This window comes from Nicotiana tomentosiformis, chromosome 10 (assembly GCF_000390325.3).
Source record: "Nicotiana tomentosiformis chromosome 10, ASM39032v3, whole genome shotgun sequence".
Classification (NCBI taxonomy): Eukaryota; Viridiplantae; Streptophyta; class Magnoliopsida; order Solanales; family Solanaceae; genus Nicotiana; species Nicotiana tomentosiformis.
In genome coordinates this window covers 60,742,527-60,768,280 of record NC_090821.1, presented here as the reverse complement: position 1 = coordinate 60,768,280, position 25,754 = coordinate 60,742,527, and the positions used below count along the sequence as shown (strand labels likewise).

Below are 25,754 nucleotides of genomic sequence, written 5' to 3'. Positions count from 1 at the left end.
TGTTGTTTTTATCACTAAATTAGTGAATTGGGTTGAAAAATTTAGAAAACCCTCTTGGTTTAAATTTAAGATTTGGAGGTCGATTTGTTATTGGAATTCGATAAAAGTGGTATGGTTGAACTCGTATCAGAATGGGTATTCGGATTTCATAAAAATTATGTCTGGTTCCGAGAGGCGGGTCTCGCGTTGACTTTTGTTGACTTTTTGGAATAAAATTTTAAGTCGACGTATTATTATCCGGAATTATTTCCGATGAATTTTAATGAAGTTATACAATTAATTAGAATAGATTTGAGCTGTCCGGAGGCCAATTCAAGCAAGAAGGCTATTTTGAAATATCGGCCTAACTTCAAAAAGGTAAGTGTCTTGCTTAACCTCGAGTGGAGGAAATTCCCCTTAGGCATTGAGTCTTATGTGCAACTTGGGTAATTGAAAACCATGTACGCGAGGTGACGAGTACGTACTTGGTTTATATGTACAAATTTTATTGAGTTAAAGTCTTGAGCATATTGTGTAGTAAATTGGATAATTGTTGGCATATATTTTATCATCTATTTGTCGTGCCTAAACCCTTGTTGTTAACTCTATTGTTATATGACAATGCGATGTGATTGTTATTTGATTATTTATGAAATTTCGTGAATTTGCTGGCTTGATAATTATTGGAATTTAATTTTATTTTAAATGAGCTTAAGAAGAGGTGTTTATATAATTATTGAAAATTTGAACTTTTATGAAGACTTTTCTTTATGTTGAGTAATTTCTATCTCTATTGATGGTTTTTGGGTGTTGTACACATTGTGTGGAGCATTTGGCTATTTGCTGTGAAATTAATTGACTTGGTTGTAGCTTTGAAATTTGGTTGTGGCCATTGGGCAAATTGTGATATGAATTGATTTTCTTATGTTGTTGTGATAATTTCCCATGTAAATTGTTGTGTTGTGTGAGTTGTTATTTTGGGGAGATAAGGGTGGTATTTCACCGTTGATATTATGTTGTTATAAGGGTGACATTTCACTGTTGTGTTTGTTGGCTATTGATATTGTCTGGGTGGAGCGATAAGGGTGGTTATAAGAGCGATAAGGGTGGCAATAGGAGCGATAAAGGTGGCTATTGATATTGTCTGGGCGAAGCGATAAGGGTGTCTATTTACAGGGACGATATGTGATGATGTGGGGTTGTGGTGTTGACAAATTTCATGTGATGTTGTGATTTTCTTGTGTTTATTTTTATACCTTGTGCAACTTGTCTTGTTGTTAGTATATTGATAATAATCTGATTTTGTTGAAATTGGGAGCCTGTGGCTATTGCCAGACGGTTTATAAAATGAAATATGGGCACGAGGTGCCGTGAATTGTGATATGAAATGGGGATATTGGCACGTGAATTGTCCATGCAGTTGTGATATAAAATGTGGGCACGAGGTGCTGTGATGAAATGATAATGATATTTGGCACGTGAATTGTCCGAGCAGTTATGATATGAAATGAGGGTACGAGGTTCCGGGCAAATATGATGATTTAATTATGGGCACGAGGTGCGATGGAAATATGAAAATGGGTTGAGACCCGTATTTTGATGATTTTGAAATGAGGTGTCACATGGTGAATTTTTAATTGGAAGAATTATATTTAAAATATTTATTTGAAAGGATTTTTACTTAGAAAGTATTATATAAAAGAATTGTATTTTGAATGATATTTATTTAAGGAAATTGGATTTGAAAAGATTTATTGAAAGAATTATATTTGAAAAATATTTATTTGAAAGAATTATATTTGAAAGAGAGTTATCTGGAAGAACTATGTGAAAGACATTTATTTGAAGGGCTTGATTTAATTGGGTGTAATTGTGTTTATTAAATGATGTTCTTGTTGTTTGTTGTGCATATCACTTGTTGTTTTATCCTGCCTTTATTATTATTTCTTTCTTATTATTTTGTATATTATATTGCACAGGTTATTAGACTAGTGAGTGTCTTGACTGTACCTCGTCTCTACTTCATTGAGGTTAGTCTTGATACTTACTGGACACCGCTGTGGTGTGCTCACTCTACACTTCTGTGCATTTTTGTGCAGAGTCAGGTATTGAAGATATCGGACTTGAGCAGAGTTAAAGCGCGATCATAAGGATTCAAGGTAGAGTTGCTTGGCCGTCGCAGTCTCTTGGAGTCTTTTCATTTCATTGTACTGTTAATTTGTAATCAAACAGTATTTTATATTCGGTCCTCGTGATCATTCCATGTATTCAGTTAGAGTTCGTGACTCAGTACTACCAGTCTTGGGAGGTTGTGTATTGTAATTATTTCCGCTATTAGATTTTAAAAAAATGGCTTCAAAATGTAATAGAAATCGGCTTACCTAGTCTTAGAGACTAGGTGCCATCACGATGCCCGTTGTAGGATTTTGGGTCGTGATAAGTTGGTATCAGAGCTGTAGGTTCATAGTCACGAATGAATCTAGTAGAGTCTTGCGGATCGGTACAGAGACGTATGTAGTTATCTTCGAGAGGCTACATAACTGTTAGAAAATTTCCATTTCATTCATTCTTGTCGTGCGGAATTTTTTGAATTTGGAATTTGAACCTTGTATCTCCATTCTCTCATAGATTGTGAGGACACGTGCTACTAGGTTAGCTGAGCAGGCATCCGCACATACTGCTAGGTCTGCAAGAAGCCGGGATCGAGGTAGAGGCCGAGGAAGGGCATGTGCTACGACTAGAGCACCTGTCAGAACAACAGTTGAGAAGCCACCAATAGATCCTGTTGGGGGACAGTTACCAGAAGCACTTGTTGTTACCCCCGGACTTCAGGAGACTTTGGTACAGTTCCTGAGTATGTTTGGTACATTAACTCAGGCGGGATTGATCTCTGTTGCACAAAACATTCCGCAGATTGGGGGAGTAGCTCAGACTCCTATCACAACTCTAGAGCAGCAGGTTCACATTGGTCAGGTTCCGGGTGTAGTACCGGTACAACTTGTTATTCCGGTACAGCATGATGTCGGGCCCGAGGCATCAGAAGAAGAACAAAAGAGACTTGAAATGTTTAAGAGGTATAGTCCACCAACTTTCAGTGGCACAACTACAGAGGATGCCCAAGAATTTCTAGAAAATTACCATTGTATTCTCCGCACCATGGGTATTGTGGAGGTGAGTGGAGTTTCCTTTACTGCATTTCAACTGTCAGGCGCAGCATATCGGTGGTGGAAAATATATGAAGAAGGTAGACCATCCGATGCAACACCACCAACTTGGGCTCAATTTTCGGAAATTTTCTTGAAAGAGTTTGTTCCCCAAACTCTCAGAGATGCGCGGCGCACAGAGTTTGAACGGTTGCGTCAGGGCACTATGACAGTGTCAGAATATGCCATCAGGTTCAGCGAGTTAACCCGTCATGCACCTATCTTGGTTCCTTCAATCAGAGTGCAGGTCCGCAGATTCATTGAGAGACTCGATTATGATATTAAAATATGCATGGATCGAGAATTGCAAATTGCTGCTTCATTTCAGCGAGTAGTGGAGATTGCAAGGAAGATTGAGGGTGTTTTAGGCGAGGAAGGAGAGTCTAAGGAGGCTAAAAGGTCTAGAAGATCTGGAGGGTTCAGTGGATTTTACTTTTCAGCTAAAACCCATTATAGTGGAGGTTCGAGCAGTCTGTCAGCTCAGTCCGCACATCAGATTACTCGGGGTGCTCCAGTTTATAGTGCACCACCGATACGAGATTCTTATAGTGGTTATTCCAATTATTCGGCACAGACTCAGTACGAGCAACCACGACCTCAGAGGGGTTGTTATGATTGTGGTGATACTATGCATATCATGAGAGATTGTCCCGGACTTGGGAGGGGTGGATTTCATCAGAACACTCCAGCTACAAGCTTTATTCCAGTTGATACTCCACGTGCACAGTCAGCTAGAGGTGGAGGACGTGTGGGTAGTGGGTGCCTAAGAGGTGGAGGCCCGACACGTTGATTTAATCACTATGATTTGGCTGAGGCCAATACACCAGATGGTGTCATTACAGGTGCGATCCTGATTTTTATTATAAAAGGATATTTTCCTTAATTTAATTCGATTCTGAATATTGAGGTGAATCTTCCTATTATGCTCCACTTATAGGTGAGCTTCGTAAATTTGTGACCCACTTATATGTGTATCCCTGTTGGGAGATTTAGAGATGTGAGCTTGTGCCTGTCATTTTATTTTTGTGCACCATTGAGGGCTATAAGTCCAAAAGCAAAATTTTATTATTCGATACAGTGGGTTTAATGTGTTTCGGAATAATTGATTCCAATTTTTATGAATTATACGCCCTACCAGTATGAGAGTTCATTATATGTCGTGAAAATTATTTAAAAGAAGAAAGAAAGAAAATTGAAAATTTTAGTTGGCACAATGTGTAAAATACTTGTGACTCGAAATTGAGGACGAGATCCTCGAATTTTATATATGATGTGAAATATCTAAACCGGGCTGCAAGCCGCGATGGAAGTTATATAAGGACGAGGTTCTTGTGGTGAAATATTTATGAGTTTAAAATTCTCCCTTATGAAATTTAATTTGTGCTATAATATTAATAGGTAGTCATGCGTGTTAGGCTTATTTGATAATGCTTGTATATTTTCTGTTCATATTCATCCATTTTTGTGTTGTAAATATTGAGTTTCAGCCTATGAGGTGAGTGCCCAAGTGGCGTTAAATGTGACTCATTAATCCGAGTAAGTAATCATGATGTCTTCATGCCTCACGTTCTGTTGTCAGTGTTGTGAAAATTCGAAACGAGGTGATGATTAATATGAGATTAATTGATGATGTTGGAATTAATTATGAACAGCTTTTAAGACCAGAGATGTGGTGATGAGCATGCATATGATGTGCTTCATGTCCTGATATCATTATGATCAGCAATGCTGAGATTAATGTTATTGATATATACCCTGTGGTATTTTATTGGATTGTGGATATGTTGTTAGGAGTTATTTGAGTGTTACTTTGGCAGGTGGATAGGCCTAATTACAGGGGAGACTATGCCAAAATTTCTGAAAAATTTGGGAGTTAGTAAAATTTGGAGGATTGAGAATTTGCAAAAGAAGAGATAAATATGTTATGTGTTTGAGGGCGAATGATCCTAAGCGGGGAATAATATAGCACCCCATAGAAAGTTTTGAGTTACTTTAACACTATTGAGGAAATTTTTATGTGCATAGGCACTAGTTGCTATAGCCAGTTGAGACTAATGATGTTCGCTGTTGTGAGAATTCAAGTATTTTTGGAAATGATTGGAGAGTTAGGGATTTTGCTTTAAAGCTTATAAGAATGGAGAAAAGAAATAATCTCAATTGAGATGATGTTGCCGGACCCGTGTTAAATTGCGGGAATGTAAAATCACTCATAAGTATGTGTGCAAGAATATACTCAGTAATTTAAAGTCCTCAGAAAGATTCTTAGCACTTTCGAGGACGAACGTTTGTTTAAGAGGTGGAGAATGTAACGACCCGACTTGTCGTTTTAAGAATTTATGCCTCGTTCAGTGACTTAAGGTCTTGAGCAGCCTCGCAATATGTATTATGACCCGCATGTGTGGTCAAGTTTGATTTACAGATGATTCAGAGAGATTTGGGACTCTTAGTCCCTGAGATGGAAGCTTAAGTCTTAGGATTTTTACCGTAGTTGGAACTGTGTGAAGACAACTTCGGAATGAAATTTTGATGATGTCAATAGCTCCGTATGGTGATTATGGACTTAGGAGCGTGTCCGAAAAATATTTTGAAGGTCCGTAGAGGAATTTGGCTTGAAATGGCGAAAAATGAATTTTGGGGGGGGGGGGGTGACTTTTTGTTACCGGGGCCGAAATCCGATTCTGGAAATTGGAATAGCTTCGTTATGTCAATTATGACTAGTGTGCAAAATTTGAAGTCATTCCAGATTGATTTGATGTGTTTCGGTACAAGATATAGAATTTAAAATTTTAAAGTTCATTAGGGTTGAATTGGGGTATGATTCATGGCTTTGATATTTTTTGATGTGATTTGAGGCCTCGAGCAGGTTCGTGTTATGTATTGGGACTGGTTGGTACGATTGGACGGGGTCCTGGGGGCCTCGGGTTTGATTCGGGGTGGTTCCGGACCAAGTTTGGGTGTTTTGATGCTGCTGGTTACTGGTTGAGGGGTTGTTCTTCGCGTTCGCGAGGAGCCTCTCGCGTTCGCGAAGAAGGATTTTGCTGTTAGGACTTTGTTCTTCGCATTCGCGAAGAGGTTCTCGCGTTCGCGAAGAAGGAGATTTTGCTGTTCGTCGTCTGCGTTTAGAGGCTCATATCTCGCAATCTATAAGGAATTTGGAGATGATCCAAAAGTTAAAGTTGTAGCCCTTTGTGTCTAGTTTTCAGAAAGGTAAACCATTTGTCATTTTTAGTTGTGTACGAAAAGTTATGGTGGATATACTATAGGCTATCCGAGAAGAGTTTGGAAATCTCTGTTGCACAGAGCTAACTTTGAAAGCTTATATATCGTACTCTATAAGGAATTGGGAGATGAGCAACAAATGAAAGTTATAGCCCTTGGAGCCTAGTTTCCATAGAGTCAAACCATTCATCATTTGGAGTTTTGTACAAAACGTTATGACTATTATACTAAAGGCTATCTGAGAAGAGTTTGAAAATGACTTTTGAAGAATTTGTTATTCGCGAACGCGAAGAGAAAACCCCTGGGCAGCAGAATAAAGTCCAAATTCGTGTCATTCTTCCATTTTGGACCAAGGAAGCTCAGGTGAGGCGATATTTCGAGAGTATTTCAAGGAAAACATTAGGGGTAAGAATTTCTAACTTAATTTTGGTCAAATTACATGAATCTATTGTTGTTTTTATCATTAAATTAGTGAATTGGGTTGAAAAATTTAGAAAACCCTCTTGATTTAAATTTAAGATTTGGAGGTCGATTTGTTATTGGAATTCGATAAAATTGGTATGGTTGAACTCGTATCGGAATGGGTGTTTGGATTTCATGAAAATTATGTCGGGTTCCGAGAGGTGAGTCCCGCATTGACTTTTGTTGACTTTTTGGAATAAAATTTTAAGTCGACGTATTATTATCCGGAATTGTTTTTGATAAATTTTAAAGAAGTTATACAATTAATTTGGATAGATTTGAGCCGTCCGGAGGTCAATTCAAGCAAGAAGGCTATTTTGGAATATCGGCCTAACTTCAAAAAGGTAAGTGTCCTGCTTAACCTCGAGTGGGGGAAATTCCGATTAGGCATTGAGTCTTATGTGCAACTTGTGTAATTGAAAACCATGTACGCGAGGTGACGAGTATGTACTTTGTTTATATGTGCAAATTTTATTGAGTTAAAGTCTTGAGCATATTGTGTAGTAAATTGGATAATTGTTGGCATATATTTTATCATCTACTTGTCGTGCCTAAACCCTTGTTGTTGACTCTGTTATTATATGACAATGTGATGTGATTGTTATTTGATTATTTATGAAATTTTGTGAATTTGCTGGCTTGATAATTATTGGAATTTAATTTTATTTGGGATTTTCCCCTCTGCAAATAATTAATTAAATGAGCTTAAGAAGAGGTGTTTATATAATTATTAAAAATTTGATCTTTAATGAAGACTTTGCTTTATGTTAAGTAATTTCTATCTCTATTGATTGTTTTTGGGTGTTGTACACATTGTGTGGAGCATTTGGCTATTTGCTGTGAAATTAATTGACTTGGTTCTAGCTTTGAAATTTGGGTGTGGCCATTGGGACAAATTGTGATATGAATTGATTTTCTTATGTTGTTGTGATAATTTCCCGTGTTATTATGTTGTGTGAGTTGTTATTTTGGGGAGATAAGGGTGGTATTTCACCGTTGATATTATGTGGTTATAAGGGTGGCATTTCACTGTTGTGTTTGTTGGCTATTGATATTGTCTGGGTGGAGCGATAAGGGTGGCAATAGGAGCGATAAGGGTGGCTATTGATATTGTCAAGGCGGAGCAATAAGGGTGGCTATAGGAGCGATGAGGGTGGCAATATGAGCGATAAGGGTGGCTATAGGAGCGATAATGGTGGCAATATGAGCGATAAGGGTGGCTATTGATATTGTCTGGGCGGAGCGATAAGGGTGGCTATAGGAGCGATAAAGGTGGCAATAGGAGCGATAAATGTGACTTTTGTTGGGGACGATATGTGATGATGTGGGGGTTGTGGTGTTGACAAATTTCATGTGATGTTGTGATTTTCTTGTGTTTATATTTTATACCTTGTGCAACTTGTCTTGTTGTTATTAAATTGATAATAATCTGATTTTGTTGAAATTGGGAGCCTGTGGCTATTGCTAGGCGGTTTATAAAATAAAATGTGGGCACGAGGTGCCGTGAATTATGATATGAAATGGGGATATTGGCACGTGAATTGTCCGTGCAGTTGTGATATAAAATGTGGGCACGAGGTGCTGTGATGAAATGATAATGATATTTGGCACTCGAATTATCCGTGCAGTTGTGATATGAAATGAGGGCACGAGGTGCCGGACAAATATAATAATTTAATTACGGGCACGAGGTGCCTTGAAAATATAAAAATGGGCTGAGACCCGTATTTTGATGATTTTGCAATGAGGTGTCACATGATGACTTTTTATTTGAAAGAATTATATTTAAAATATTTATTTGAAAGGATTTTTACTTATAAAGTATTATATAAAAGAATTGTATTTTGAAAGATATTTATTTGAGGAAATTATATTTGAAAAGATTTATTGAAAGAATTATATTTGAAAAACAATTATTTGAGAGAATTATATTTGAAAGAGAGTTATCTGGAAGAACTATGTGAAAGACATTTATTTGAAGGGCTTGATTTAATTGGGTGTAATTGTGTTTATTAAATGGTGTTCTTGTTGTATGTTATGCATATCACTTGTTGTATTATCCTGCCTTTATTATTATTTGTTTCCTATTATTTTGTATATTATATTGCACAGGTTATTCGACTAGTGAATGTCTTGATTGTACCTCGTCTCTACTCTATTGAGGTTAGTCTTGATACTTACTGGGCACCGCTGTGGTATGCTCACTCTACATTTCTACATATTTTTTTGCAGAGCCAGGTATTGAAGATTTCGGACTTGAGCAGAGTTAAAGCGCGATCATAAGGATTCAAGGTAGAGCTGCTTGGCCGTCGCAGTCCCTTGGAGTCTTTTCATTTCATTGTACTGTTAATTTGTAATCAAACAGTATTTTATATTCGGTACTCGTGATCATTCCATGTATTCAGTTAGAGTTCGTGACTCAGTACTACCAGTCTTGGGAGGTTATGTATTGTAATTATTTCCGTTGTTAGATTTTAAAAAAAATGGCTTCAAAATGTAATAGAAATCGGCTTACCTAGTCTTAGAGAGTAGGTGCCATCATGATGCTTGTGGTAGGATTTTGGATCATGACAATCCTCGGCCTCGATCCTCAACCTCGATTTTGGGCCTCGATCTTGGGAGCTCGATTTTGGGCCTCGATTTTGGGCCAGAATTTCCACCAGAAAGGAAAACAATTGCAGCATCTGTTTTAAGTCCAACTTTTGATCCGTTAACCATCCAAAACTCACCCGAGGCCCTCGGGACCTCAACCAAATATACCAACAAGTCCTAAAACATCATACGAACTTATTTGAAACCTCAAATCACATAAAACGACGTTAAAACCATGAATTATGCCCCAATTCAAGCTTAATGAAACTAAGAATTTTCAACTTCTACATTCGATGTCGAAACCTATCAAATGAACTCCGATTGAACTAAAATTTTACACACAAGTCATAAATGACATAAAGGAGCTATGAAAATTTTCGGAACTGGATTCCGACTCCAGTATCTAAAAGTCAACTCCTCGGTTAAACTTCCAAACTTAAATTCTTATTTTTAGCCATTTCAAGCCTAATTTAACTACGAACTTCCAAATAAAATTTCGAACAAGCTCCAAAGTCCAAAATCACCATACGGAGCTGTTGGAATCATCAAAATTATATTCCGGGGTCGTTTTCACATAATTAGACATCCGGTCATTATTTGAACTTAAACATTTTAATTTTTCATCAAAATTCCATATCTCGGGCTAGGGACCTCAGAATTAGATTCCGGGCATACACCCAAGTCCTAAATCACGATACGGACACACCGAAACTGTCAAAACACTGATCCGTGTCTGTTTGCTCAAAATGTTGACCAAAGTCAAACTTGGCCTTTTAAAGCCAACTTAAGGAACCAAGCGTTCCGATTTCAGCCCAAAACACTTCCAAATCCTGAACCAACCATCCCCACAAGTCATAAATCATTTAAAGCACATACGAGAAGTTTTATTTAGGGTAACGGGGTTCTAAAAGTCAAAACGACCTGTTGGGTCGTTACATTCTCTCTCACTTAAATATACGTTCGTCCTCGAATATGCTAAGGAGTGTGCCGGAGTTATCCAAAATCATTGTTTAATACCTCGTTCACTTACCCGTGCTACCACACCCAGTTGGGCACATTAAATCTAGCCAATCTGAAAATTCTCCCATTTATTTAGGCAAATAAGCCTTAGAGCCGAATTCTAACATCCAGAATTCTCCACCATGCCTGTTTCCAACGTATTAATGTCGTATCAATCACTACACGATGCACTAATACAGGATTGCATACCTTTGTTTAATTTAGACCATGCACTGTATCATTCACATGACTATAATAACATCCTCCGATAACAATAGCCAAAATTCCACGAATCTGATGTTCACAACACACCTCATGATACATATAAGTCCTGTTCCAACTCTTGAAATGCTTCCACGATGGAAGAAATGTGTAGAAATTCATAACCAACTGCCGAGTCAACAATTATTGAGTTTCTCCTTCTGACAAGAACCATTGCCTCATTATAACCAAATAATGGTATTTTCTCTTTATTATACTTCATATAATCCGATCGCACTGATCCTGAATTCAATAATCTCGTCTCACCAAGTATAAGTTGCTCAGGCAATAAACCACCTCAGACGCGATCAAAAAGCCTCATATGACGCCAAAATGAGCTAATAAGCCACGGACTCGATTGCGATACATAAGATAAACGAACTCTGGAAAGGATTTCTCAACCCACGTGACTAATTAGACAACTGAAAAGGTGTCATGAACCTTCCTCAGAAAATGGGACACAAACATACAAAATAGAATATAGGGGGTTGTACTCAACATCACACTGTTGCGGCATGCAACCCGATCCACACATGATACCGTTGCGGCGTGCAACCCGATCCACACATGATACCCGTGGAGGCGTGCCTCTCGATCCGCACAAAAAGAATCTATAAGAGAAATACTTATCGAGCTAGAATGCTTATTACTAAAAAATATTTGAATATCGGACACAAGCACGCTCAGTGCATAATATCATCCCTGGAAGGACCGACAGTGCCATACGCTACAATACTGAAGCACAACTAAGGTGCGATATATGATCTGAATCTCGAGAGCCATCCTACTCACATAACACCATCGCTATGCGGAACCTCAACACATAAGAAAATTATCAAGTTGTTTCGCAACTCACACGGCACAATATAGTATTACATGAAATAACTGACGACGAAACGACATCCAACGTCTAAATACTCCTCCATAGGGAGCGGTTATGCTGAAATGAACATATCCGGCTTGATATAAAGCCCATATTCATATTCAAATCCATCCACAGACCTCAAGCCGATTCTGATCGCATCGTACTAGGCTAATAACCTTTCAAGTATCCATAATAACCCTTTTTCCCATAACATACAAGAATAGCCATCATAACCAGAACAATACTTCCACAGTCGACAACCAAATAAACCAAGCACCCTCCAGGCATAAATTCTCGAATCAACGATATTACCAAAATCTTCATAATTGGTTTCAATATTCACTAAATCAAGTAACTACATGTCACTCTTACATAATCTTTCGGTGAGACACGCTCCCACGACCTTCCACACCAGGTAACAAGTTTGCACATCCATGCTACCGGTTACACTAATGCTGTAAAACATATCAAGAATCCACAAATCAATACACAAGGTCTCTTACACCTGACATCGACCTTAGATGATGCCAAAAACAATACCATCTTACTTTAAACATCTAAATCCCTTTCCTGCTCATCCGAGCTCATAACATCCTTGTCAACACCGAATCGAAATCTTAAATCCTCAACTTTCGAATCCCATGCTACTTAGTGCAGTTAACCATACCAATATGCAGGAGTACAAGAATTCCATCATAACTCCTGAACCACTAATAGGGTAAACACTTCATTATATAGAAACCTTCTTTTTAACTCATTTCAAGAGAACCATTGCAACACGTGACTGAATTCCCATATCCGTAGAAAATATTGGCCTCAAGTAGTGGTCTAAACCACCATAACTCTTCTGGGATCCCTCTACACATAACATGTCATAATACTTGAATTCCTCCAAATAAAATCAATTACGGCAACTGTCAAGACTCGCACGTACCGCCACAATTCACATGCATAATTCAATGAGCTGAAGGGACTGATCATTGCCACCATCATGCCGATTCAACCATTGTTAGCCGATCCGTCTTTTCTCAATTTACTCTGAACTTGCCTTAGAAATAATAATAGCTCCATTCATTACATCACGAACTCAAATCCGCACTCATCCCAAGTGACCTTATTTCACGAGACCACGTTATTTCAAAACCCACTAATTATCTCATATCCCATCTTGAGCGCACTTTTTACATCTTCAACTCGTACACCCATTCTGATATTTCTTTTATGAATCCGAAATTATTTTCTTCCATTTTTCCAATGCTACACCACAACCTGAAGATAACGTAGAGTACTCTAAACCCCGTTTCATAATCTGCTACAAAAGCTCGATACTCAACCATACTATAGACTCGAGATCCTTAGACACTACACTTTAAATTTTTGAATCCACGAGGACCGTTATTGAGTGTCACTTTCTCTGACTTGTTCCCATACATGATCAACTCCAAGGCCCTGCTAGCACATGGACACTTTCTCAAGGAAACACTTGACTGTCTCACTTTCCCTGTGCATTACATCTACACGAAGCATAAACTCTGAGTCTTCCCACCAACATGAATATGAATTGATAAGGCCAAATATGGCACACATTCCCCAAATACTTTGCTCAAATTACCACTGATGTTTTCTTTCCTTAGTTGCAATGACCCACCAATACACCTATAACCAGAAACCGCACAAGTTGACACTACGCAATCCAATCATAGACGGTGGGGCTCTCCCACTTAGCTTGAAGCTACAATTACAAAATTTTGGAATCCACCGAGATTTTTTCTTTATCGTTGACATGATCCTGTACACGCAACTTGCCAATTTATTTATTTCGAAATCCTTCTATTAACCTTTAATAGACACTTCGAACCACTAGCCATATTTACATATTAAATCTCTTACCGGGTAGCAGTAGAATTATTTGCAGAAGCTTCGTCAACACCACGCGACCGCTAACCTATTTACAGGGGATAACCCACATGTGGAAATTACATGCTGACATATTCCAACGTCGCTGCACTGGGTGTAATTACTACGAAATCAGTAGATCATCCTGAGTCCAAGCTCATTCACCAGCTACATCAGTCCGTTCACTCCTCGTAGACATCAACTAAAGATGCGACAATACATTCCAATCCAAAGTCATGTTGTATCCTTCTTCATAGCAAGCAACTCCCTCCTATTGTATCCAATTTTCCTCAATGTAGTGGCTAATATTACAACTTAAGTCCATAGACCTAGTCACTGTCCATTCTACATCCCAAATCACTCAAACGTTTCCTCAAGACGTGTAATCATCCTACCACGTAACCCATATACTACTTTGCCACTCTCCCACTTTGGTCAAACCCTTCTCCTTTAAGCAACTATTCAACTTCTGTTTTCTTACACTTGGCCTTTTCGGAACCTAACCACCGCAAGGCACCTTCCACATGTCCTTCCTCATCCTTCACTGCCCAGTTGTTGTCTTAACTCAAAATCCGTCTTTGTAGCACTTGAACCAATAGCTCATTACCAGCTTTAAACCTTTCTGACGATCATCCTTCACGAGACATCAATACTAGAAACACTGCTTCAATCCTGAATCACTGCACACCGCGATCTCTAGCGACTACTTCCCCTATACTAATTCCTAACACCCCGCCGTGAAGGTGAGTTGAAGAAAACCATAACACCAGCGAACCTTAACGCATTTTACAAGGTGATAACACCACTTCAAAATTGAGAACTCTACCACGCTCGAAAATATCAAGCTTCGTTACTCTATCAACCCCAAACCTGAACATTCATAGCCCGATTGCCTTTTTCTCTGCTGGAAATAAAACATGGAACCTCTGAATCATGTACTAAGAAAAACCTTCTTTCAAGTCGTTTACTGCCCTGACACATAGACGGCCATTTTACCATTTCATAAATACTGTGCGATAACAACGCACAAATCATCATAACGATCAATGCCAAATCTCAAAATCTTAGGTAGTACTGATACTTAATTTGAAGTGACAGGGCGGCCTTTCGCAAAGCGACGACAATAGCCCAATTAATTACACATGGAGAAGCATCATATACTACATCTGTAGTAGCATTAAAAATTTCTTCAATCCCCAATTTATAACAAGCGCTTCACGTCGAATAAGATTGAATAGGAAGGAAATGTAGGCCTAAGCCTCAAAGGAATCGAATCGCACGGTGAGGAATCAAAAAGGGAAGTATTCCTAACAGCCCTGTAGCCTCTCGAAGATAAGCACAGACGTCTCCGTTCCGATCCGCAAGACTCTACTAGACTTGCTCATGACTCGTGAGACCTACGTGAACCTAGTGCTCTGATACCATGTTGTCACGACCCAAAATCCAAAAAAGGCCGTGATGGCGCCGGACACCACTGTCAGGCAAGCCAGCCATAATCAATTAACTTAATTACTCATTTTAGTATTTTTGAAATAAAAATTTCTTTAATAAAATTGTAGAGATAAAACTCATAGAATAAATGATAAATATTTTTGCAGCTAAATTTCTAAACAATTCACAACCATTCCCAAAACCCGGTGTCACAAGTGCATGAGCATTTACTAGGGAATTAAAATAAAATACAGCATCTGTCCAGAATACAAATTAGATAGGAAAATATAACAACTCTGAAGGAGATTCTGTTAGTTGCGGATCGTAATATAGAATGCAACTCACCTATGTCCCCACAATTATTAACCACACCTCTACGCCCACAAGGCCGCTATACATATATGTACCTGGATAATAAAATATGCAGCAAATACAGTATGAGTACGAAAATAACGTGTACCCAGTAAGTATCAAGCCTAATCTCGAAGAGGTAGAGACGAGATGGCCGACTATGACACTCACTATGGGTCAATAATATTAAATAATCATGAAAATAGAAATATTTATATAAACGTGATTCACATAATTAACAATAATTTATTGAACCAGCAGAAGTAATTAAATTCCTTCAATTCCAATAATTCTCAATATATTAATTAAATTCCTTTAATTCAAATAATTTCTAATCTATTAATTAAATCCTTCAATTTTAATAAAAATTTCAGTTTATCAAATAGCTTTACAAGCTGCAATTCAATTTCAATAAATTTTTCAATTTATCAAATAGCTTTACAAGTTGTAATAAACTGTCCAAGTATCATATAATTATTATTATTATTAAGCACGATTTCTGCCGAGGTCGTACGGCCCGATCCAGAGTTTCGTGTACACTGCCGAGGGACGTGCTGCACGATCCATAGATGCATCTATCCAGCTGAGGCGTTCGGCCCGCTCCACAAGAAAGGAGGACATTTTCTTATGTGTCTCCGTAAGGAGAGTATATTTATTATAAGATAAATTCGGGAGGAAGAACAATTTTTTTTAACAATTAATTAATTTAAACAGAAAATCAAGCATATGAGGTTTCCATCCTTTGATATCTTTATCTGAAATATATATATATATATATATATATATATATATATATATATATATATATATATATATATATATATATATATATATATATATATATTAATATTAATTAAACAAAGAATACAATTTACACAAGTATTTCATATTTTGAGTCCTAAACTACCCGTACTTTAGCATTAATAGTAGCTACGCACGGACTCTCGTCACCTCGTGCGTACGTAGCCCCCGCAATTAGCAATAATTATTCAATTTAATTCCTATGGGGTAATTTCCCACTCACAAGATTAGACAAGAGACTTACCTCATCTTGCTCCAATTTAATCCACTATAAGGCCTTTTCCACGATTATCCAACTCTGTCTAGCTCGAATCTAGCCAAAATAATTTGATACAATCACTAAAAGTTATAGCAATCAATTCTATAAGAAAATACTACATTTTAAATAAAAATCCCAAAATTAATTAAAAATTCATCCCAGGGGCCCACATCTCGGAATCCGGCGAAAGTTATGAAATCCGACAACCCATTCAATTATGAGTCCAACCATACCAGTATCACTCAAATACGACTCCGAATTGATACTGCAATCTCAAAAATTCGTTTCTATGAGATTTCTAAAATTTTCCAAATCTCAATCTCAAAATACTAATTAAATGGTGAAAATAATGATATATTTATGTTTATTGACCTAATACAAGTTAGAATCACTTACCCCAATGTCTTTTCCTTGAAAATCTATAAAAAATCGCCTCTGCTCAAACTCCAATTTGTTAAAAATGGCAAATGGGACGAATGCCCTCTTTTATAATTCTGCCCAGGCAGCCCTCGATCCACAGCCTCGATCCTCAGCCTCGATCCTCGGCCTCGATCTTGGGAGCTCGATTTTGGGCCTCGATCTTGGGAGCTCGATTTTGGGCCTCAATCTTGGGAGCTCGATTTTGGGCCAGAATTTCCACCAGAAAGGAAAACAAATTGCAGCAGCTGTTTTAAGTCCAACTTTTGATCCGTTAACCATCCGAAACTCACCCGAGGCTCTCGGGACCTCAACCAAATACACCAACAAGTCATAAAATATCATACGAACTTATTTGAAACCTTAAATCACATAAAACGACGCTAAAATCATGAATTATGCCCCAATTCAAACTTAATGAAACTAAGAATTTTCAACTTCTACATTCGATGTCGAAACCTATCAAATCAACTCCGATTGACCTAAAAGTTTTACATACAAGTCATAAATGACATAACGGAGCAATAAAAATTTTCGGAACTGGATTCCGACTCCGTTATCAAAAAGTCAACTCCTCGGTCAAACTTCCAAACTTAAATTCTTGTTTTTAGCCATTTAAAGCATAATTTAACTACGGACTTCCAAATAAAATTTTGAACACGCTCCTAACTCCAAAATCACTATACGGAGCTGTTGGAATCATCAAAATTCTATTCTGGAGTCGTTTTCATATAATTAGACATCCGATCACTATTTGAACTTAAACATTTTAAATTTTCATCAAAATTCCATATCTCGAGCTAGGGACTTCGGAATTTTATTCCGAGCATACGTCCAAGTCCTAAATCACGATACGGACCCAACAAAACTGTCAAAATATTGATCCGAGTTTGTTTGCTCAAAATGTTGACCAAAGTCAAACTTGGCCTTTTAAAGCCAACTTAAGAAACCAAGTGTTCCGATTTCAACCCAAACACTTCCAAATCCCGAACCAACCATCCCCACAAGTCATAAATCATTTAAAGCACATATGAAAAGTTTTATTTAGAGTAACGGGGTTTTAAAAGTCAAAATGACCTGTTGGATCATTAGAGGCTCGACTTTCTTTTCCCTACCTTTTAGCCTTTTAGATCCCTGGAAAACAAATAAAGAAAATTGAAATCAAAAAAGAAAAAAGAGAAATTGGGCCATCTTTCCCGAGAGAGGCAATGTACCAATTGTCTTTCATTATACTTATTCCTTTTATTCTCCTTCCACTTAGCAATGAACTATTAGAATAATAATGTAGAACATCATTAAATCTATAATTAGGAAAATAAGAAAAAGATAAGTGTTGTGTAGTATTTTTCTATCTGTTGTATACTTATAGACTTGCAGTTGCCTTGTGAACTGTCTTCTTTGTTCTCATAGTTTCCTTTCCGGCTGTCCTCGTACCATAAATTAGCACAAAGAATTATGGATTCTCATTCTTTAATGAAATGAAGAAGAGAAAAATAAGACAGACTATAATTTTCTTCACATGTGTAACTTACCTAGATGAAATATTAAGAGAAAATAAAAAGTCACACTCTAGCACACATTAGAAAGCATTTTAACTCGCTTATAAGAATAAAACAAAATTAGAGGAAAAGTAAAAACAGAAAAAGGAGAAAATAAATTATGAAATAAGAAATTAAAATTCTAAGATGACAAACATGAATTATCAAAGAGATTTCTTACCTTGGAGTCGCACAATACTAATTCTTTTCTTTTGGTTGGGACATTATATAACTTACCTTATTCTCATAGCCCTATGTTATTTATTTTAACTTTTTTTCATAATTATCCTCCTATTTTGTACTAAATTGTCCTTAAGATATTTTACCAAACATTTCAAAGAATTTAAAATATGGTCTACAAAAAATCCCAATGTGTGTAGGCCTTCTATTCGCTATCAGCAGTTAACCAACTAACTAACCATCCTTCATAATTTAATTAGTTTCTAACATATATTTTATTGTTTTAGTGTGTGTAGAAAGTGTGGTGGAAGGGAACGTGATTGTTAAAGCAATTCAGTATAAGTATTGACTAATTGAGAGCGTTCACAAATGTTAAAATGTGGCCACTGGGTTATCTTTAGTCTTAGGGGAAGAAACGGTTGTAACTCTGTCACGATCCGAAATTTTCCACCGTCGGGACCGTGATGACGCCTAACATTTCACTTGCTAGGCAAGCCAACGTTAGAGAATCATTAAACCAATTTTTTATTTCCATTCAGTAATTAACAATAATTAACTAAGATGAAATATAATAAGTGCGGAATATCATAAAACTGTATTAATTACAACCACCCGGATCTGGAGTCATGTCACGCCCCGAACCTAGGAGCAAGACCAGCACTCGGTGCTTTACCTAACCTGGCGTACCAAATTGCGACTAAGGGACTCTGAACATATAATGTCATAATTTGGCCATGGGGCCACCTTGGAAGACAATTTGCGAAGCAAAATATAAAACTGAATGGAAACTAGCGCTAACTAAATATCAATATAAAGCTAGGCCGACAGGCCGTCATAACTACTATAGCTGACAAACCACCAAAATATATATACCAGGCTTACAAACCCAACATACTGCACTAACCAACAGGATATGTCTACAAGCTTCTACTGATAGATATATTGTGATCGGAACAGGGCCCCGACCTACCCATAATATATATACATACATATAGAAGATGTACACGAGAACCTAGACCCGATAACTCCGAAGGATGTGGAGCTTACCAATCAGGATGACCTCTGGAAACACCTACTGAGGAGGTCTACCCGTCTGTCTATCTGAACCTGCATGCATGAAATGCAGCGTCCCCAGAAAAAAGACGTCAGTACGAAATAATGTACCGAGTATGTGAGGCAATAACATAACTGAAAACTGAAACTGAACTGATAATATAATAACTGGAAGTAACTGGGAGTCAAAGATGATATGAAAATATACTTACCTGGTGATACTGACTCAACTCCTTCAATATATTAAGTAAGATAAATGTCCGGCCCTATAAGGCTCGATACATGTAATTGCTCGGCCGTAGTAGGCTCGCTCATAGGTGCTCGGCCATACTAGGCTCTGTATCTCAACCATCCTGGGCTCGCTCATAGGCGCTCGGCCACAGTAGGCTCAGTATATAACTTACCATCTGATCAGAGGTTGCCTAATAGGGGCCTGCCCAACGATTATAGCTCGATGGTGGTGAAAATACTGTAATACTGTATATGTATAAGCCCTATGCTCTCTTGACTGGAAGAAGACAATACTAAATTGAATATAGAGTCCCGATAAGGGAGAATACTGTAACTTATGAGACTAGGATAATGTATATAAATTCATGAACACGAACTTCCCTTTATGTCTTGTAGTCAAACATATGCAGTTACGGGATCATGCCAAAAGGAAGGAAAGGTTTAGCCTTAACATATCTTATCACAATCTTTCCAATCACCAAGTTGAACTCGCATCTTCTCACCTTAATCTACAACAACGATAATCATACTATCATTAACTTACGAAATATATTACTATCGCACAACGAACGACATGCTTATTTTGTATTAAAACGGACAACATTTCCCCTATAATCCTTACTTCCTCCAAATTCAAGATAACACCAACAACACCAAAAACAACAATAACAACATATATATATATATAACAATAACAACATATATATATATATATATATATATATATATTATTTTCCAACCTTATGTACACCACACAATACTACAAAATAGCCCAACACACCCAAATCTTTTCATACACAAAATGACCACCGTAGGAGTGTCTACAACCCGAAAATGTTACGACAAATGACCAGCCAAACATCCTGCATTTATGTGGTGTTTCTCCATACCCTTCATCCTCCAAAACTCCAAAAAACAATAGTAAATCACGCAGTCCAATAGCAACACCAAACAGTCCACAAAACAATCCACAAATCAGTCTGCTACAAGTGAATAACTCGAACTCACGGCTTCCGATCACCGTTCCGTGAGTTCTTACAAATATAGAATAACTTACCATGTATCTACAACTGTAAAGAATAGATGAAAGAGAGCAGTAAACGTACCTTATTTGTGAGATAACTCAGCTCCTATCTTGGTTCTTCAAACTCTTGGCTTTACCTCCAATTAGAACTTGAAAGGGAGAGAAAATCAATTGGGGCTTGTGGGGAATTTTTGGGAGGATTTTTGCAGAGATTAAGTCTGGTTATTTTGCCCTATTATCATACTAATAGATGAAGAGGATAGGCCTTTAAAAAGGCCTCTTTGAATGACCTGAACTTTCCCAATTTTGGACGACCCGAATTGGCCCATTTTTGGATTCTCGTTTAAGCAAGTAGGTGACAGCCTGCGCAGTCTCGCAAAAATGATTATATATCTCTACTACGATATTGTATTGACAAACGGCTTAATGATTTGGAAAATAGACTCATAGATATTTAATTTGATGGGTGGAATACCCCATAACTCTAAGTATATTGGGAGAAAATTGTAGTTACATTTGACCCAAAGTTTCAGTAAAACGTATGAACGTAACTTGTGATGACTTTGATCGACTTTTGTTCTACCACTCACTTGACTTCAAAATATAACACACGAATATCATACGAATAACATAACTCATAACATAACCTCCTTATCATATTAAACAACCTGGTCTCACCCCAAAAGTACATGCTATAACATTCCCAACTTGTCGGTTTTCGACGAAACATTATTTTCTTCAATTCCTTTAGCTTATGAACCTTCTAACCCTCTTTGTACTTGTTGTTCATGATCTTCAATATTTTTAATTTCCAAGGTAACATGATTAACTTGCTTTATATATTTTCAAAGATGATCTCATTTTTTTGGTTCCTATATTAGTTTGCTCACGACGCAGTTTTATGTACGAAAATATAGGGTGTAACATCATTCCCCCCTTGAGAACATACGTCCTTGAATGTTTACTTTTAAAGACTTTGGAAAACTTTTGCCAGAGTTTCCTCCGTACACTAGACTATAACCAACCTGCATGCAGCCAAAAAATATACTATGCATGCCACACATGGACAATGTCTATAAATAACAATAATTTGCCTCAAAGAGTCGTCAATCATAAATACTGAAAGTCAGAAAATAAGAGCTTACCTGATGACCTACTAGCCTGAATAGAGTTGTGCTGTAGCATCCCATCTCGAGCCATATTTTCAGTTTGAAATAGGTGGGGGTATTTATACTTCATTTCTTCCTCCGCTTCCCATGTCATCTCTTCCACATTATTGCTTCTCCATAAAACCTTCACGGAGGCTACCTCCTTATTTCGTAGCTTGCGAATTTGTCGGTCTAAGATGGCAACTGGAATTTCCTTGTATGAAAAGTACTCCGTAATCTGTACATCATCTGTGGACACCACTCTGGTAGGATCGCCAATGCACTTCCGTAGCATAGATACGTGAAAAACTGGATGGACTGACTCCAATTCTGGGGGCAATTCTAACTCATAAGCTACTTGGCCCACTCTCCGAATAATCCTGTAAGGCCCAATATACCATGGGCTAAGCTTGCCTTTCTTGCCAAACCTCATCACACCCTTCATAGGGGATACCTTTAAGAATACCCAGTCATTAACCTTGAACTCTAAGTCTCGTCGCCGCACGTCAGAATATGACTTCTGGCGACTCTGAGCGGTTAACAGTCGCTCCCTGATAAGATTTACTTTCTCTACGGCCTGCTGAACTAGGTCTAGCCCATGGAACCCAGATTCTCCTACATCAAACCACCCTATAGGAGATCTGCACTTACGCCCATACAAAGCCTCGTACGGAGCCATCTGGATACTGGAGTGGTAACTATTATTATATGCAAACTCAACAAGAGGTAGATGTTCATCCCAACTTCTTTTAAAATCTAACACACATGCTCGTAACATATCCTCGAGCGTCTGAATTGTGCGCTCGGCTTGTCCATCAGTCTGTGGATGAAAAGCTGTGCTGAGATTTACTTGAGTCCCTAGACCTCTCTGAAATGACCTCCAAAAATGTGCTGTAAACTGAGCCCCACGGTTTGATATAATAGATACTGGTACTCCGTGTAGCTGCACTATCTCCTTAATATATAACTTTGCATAATCTTTTGCGGTATATGTAGATCTGACCGGTAGAAAATGAGCTAATTTAGTGAGCCTATCGAGTATCACCCATATATAATCGAACTTACGATGAGAACGAGGTAAACCCATAACAAAGTCCATGTTTATCGCCTCCCATTTCCATGTCGGGATCTCTATAGTCTGCATTAGCCCTCCGGGCTTCTGATGCTCTATTTTCACCTGCTGGCAACTAGGACACTGGGCGACAAACTCAGCAATGTTCTTCTTCATATCGTTCCACCAGTACACATCCTTAATGTCATGATACATCTTCGTCGACCCAGGATGAATGGAGTACCAAGAAAAATGTGCCTCTAACATAATCCTGTGTCGTAGCCCTGCTACATCTGGAACTCACAAACGACCCCTATATCTGAGAACCCCATCTCCCTTGAGCTCTAACAATGTATTCTTCTGCTACGGAACTCGCTCTCTCAACTCAACCAACTCTGGGTCCTCGTACTGCCTTTCCTTGACTTCAGCTATGAGAGATGATTTTGCAGTGTTTTGGAGTACAACTCCACCATCGTCGGAATCTACTAACCGAACCCCCAAACAAGCCAATTGATGAATCTCTCTAGTTAATTGTCTTTTCCGGCCTTTACATGTGCTAAGCTACCCATAGATCGGCGGCTTAAGGCGTCTGCTACAACATTAGCTTTCCTTGGATGGTAGAGAATGTTAACATCATAATCTTTCAATAACTCAAGCCATCGCCTCTGTCGCAAATTCAACTCTTTTTGCTTGAATATATATTGCAGACTTTTATGATCTGTAAATACATCAACATGAACACTATATAAATAATGCCTCCATATCTTAAGTGCATGGGCAACCGCAGCTAACTCGAGATCATGGTTGGATAATACTTCTCGTGTTTCCTTAATTGCCTTGAACCATACGCAATTTCCTTCCCATGTAGCATCAGGACACATCCTAACCCGACACCTGAGGCATCACAATACACGGCATAACCCTCTGGACCCTCTGGAAGTGTTAGAACTGGCGATGAGGTCAACCTGTTCTTAAGCTCTTGGAAACTCTGCTTGTAAGCCTCCGTCCACTGAAACTTAGTTGATTTCTGCGTCAACTTCGTCAATGGTGACGAAAGGGAAGAAAAACCCTCTACGAACCTCCGGTAGTATCCTACGAAGCCTAGAAAGCTACGAACCTCTGTCGGAGTGGTAGGTCTAGGCCAAGATTTCACGTCCTCAATCTTCTGAGCGTCTACCTTTATACCTTCATCGGATACAATATTCCCCAAGAATGCTACAGACTTCAACCAGAACTCACATTTAGAAAACTTAGCATACAACTTACGATCACAGAGGGTTTCGAGAATCACTCGCAAGTGGTCCACATGCTCATCCTCTGAACTTGAATAGACCAGAATATCAGCAATAAATACTATCACGAACAGAACTAAAAATGGCTGGAATAGGCTATTCATCAAGTCCATAAATACGGCAGGTGCATTCTTCAACCCAAAGGACATGACAAGGAACTCGAAGTGGCCATATCGGGTCCTGAAGGCTGTCTTGGGAATATCCTTCTCCTGAACTCTGACCTGGTGGTATCCCGATCTCAAATCTTTCTTTGAAAAGAATCTGCCCCCCTGCAACTGATCAAACAAGTCATCGATCCTTGGAAGTGGATACTTATTCTTAATAGTTACCTTGTTCAGCTGCCTATAATCGATTCACATCCTCAACGAGCTGTCTTTCTTCTGTACAAAGAGTACCGGTGCACCCCAAGGTGAGGTACTGGGCCAGATGAAACCTTTCTCCAGCAAATCTTTTAACTGCTCCTTCAACTCCTTTAATTCGGCAGGTGCCATTCTATACGGAGGGACGGATATTGGTTGAGTTCCTGGAAGCAAATCAATCTCTCGCTCTAGAGGAATACCTGGAAGCTCATGTGGAAACACATTTGCATACTCTTTGACTATGGGAATAGACTGAAGTGTAGGTATCTCAGCATATGCATCTCTAACTCGCACAATATGATAAATTCACCATTTTGCAATCATTTTCCTCGCCTTCAGATAGGAAATAAACCTACCTTTGGGTGTCGCTGTATTACCTACCCATTCAAGGACCGCCTCACCCGGAAAATGAAATCTAGCTGCCTTTGCTCGACAATAAACTGTGGCATAGCAAGCTGCCAACCAGTCCATGCCTATGATAGCATCAAAATCCATCATCTCTAGCTCAACTAGGTCGGCTGAGGTCTGACGACTACAAACTGTCACCGTACAACCTCGGTAAACCCGTCTAGCAATAATTGATTCTCCGATCGGTGTAGATACCGCAAAATGATCACTTAGTATATCAGGCACTATACCAAACTTCCCCGCGACAAATGGGGTAATATATGATAAAGTAGATCCTGGGTCTATCAAGGCATAAGCATCGTGAGAGCAAATGGTCAATATACTTGTCACAACGTCTGGTGAAGACTCCCAGTCCAGTCGACCCATTAAAGCATAGATACGGTTCTGATTAACACATGAACTGGAACCTCTACCTCTTCCTCGACCTCTACCAGCCGAAGATTGAGACTCGCATCTAGAAGGATGCACAGACATAGATGATCCTGTCGTTGAACTTGCTGGTTGTGCCATACCAACATAATCTCTATTTGGGCAATCTCACATAATATGCCCCGGACGCCCACATGTATAGCAAGCATCAGAACCTGCTCGGCATTGATCCAAGTGTCCTCTACCACAGATGTCACACCACGGCGGAAATGACCATGTCTACCTTGTAAAACAGACACCCGTGAGCTCTCACCTGGTCCTGATTGAGTATAGCGGTCATACCTGTAACTCTGTAACTGAGGTAGC

At 38.5% G+C, this 25,754-nt stretch overlaps 2 protein-coding genes across 2 annotated transcripts; one reads left to right on the top strand and one right to left on the bottom strand.

The window, feature by feature from the left end:
• Positions 1–3,348: 3,348 nt before the first annotated feature.
• LOC138900273 (uncharacterized) lies at positions 3,349–3,972 on the top strand. Its single transcript, XM_070186993.1, has one exon. It carries the CDS (start codon positions 3,349–3,351, stop codon positions 3,970–3,972), a length of 624 nt encoding a protein of 207 aa, XP_070043094.1.
• A 13,807-nt stretch (positions 3,973–17,779) lies between these two features.
• On the bottom strand, positions 17,780–25,529 carry LOC138900272 (uncharacterized). The gene is made up of 4 exons (XM_070186992.1): positions 24,968–25,529; positions 24,078–24,277; positions 17,950–18,003; positions 17,780–17,869 (listed from the first exon to the last, which is right to left on the bottom strand). Exons 1-4 carry the CDS (start codon positions 25,527–25,529, stop codon positions 17,780–17,782), a joined length of 906 nt encoding a protein of 301 aa, XP_070043093.1.
• Positions 25,530–25,754: the final 225 nt, after the last annotated feature.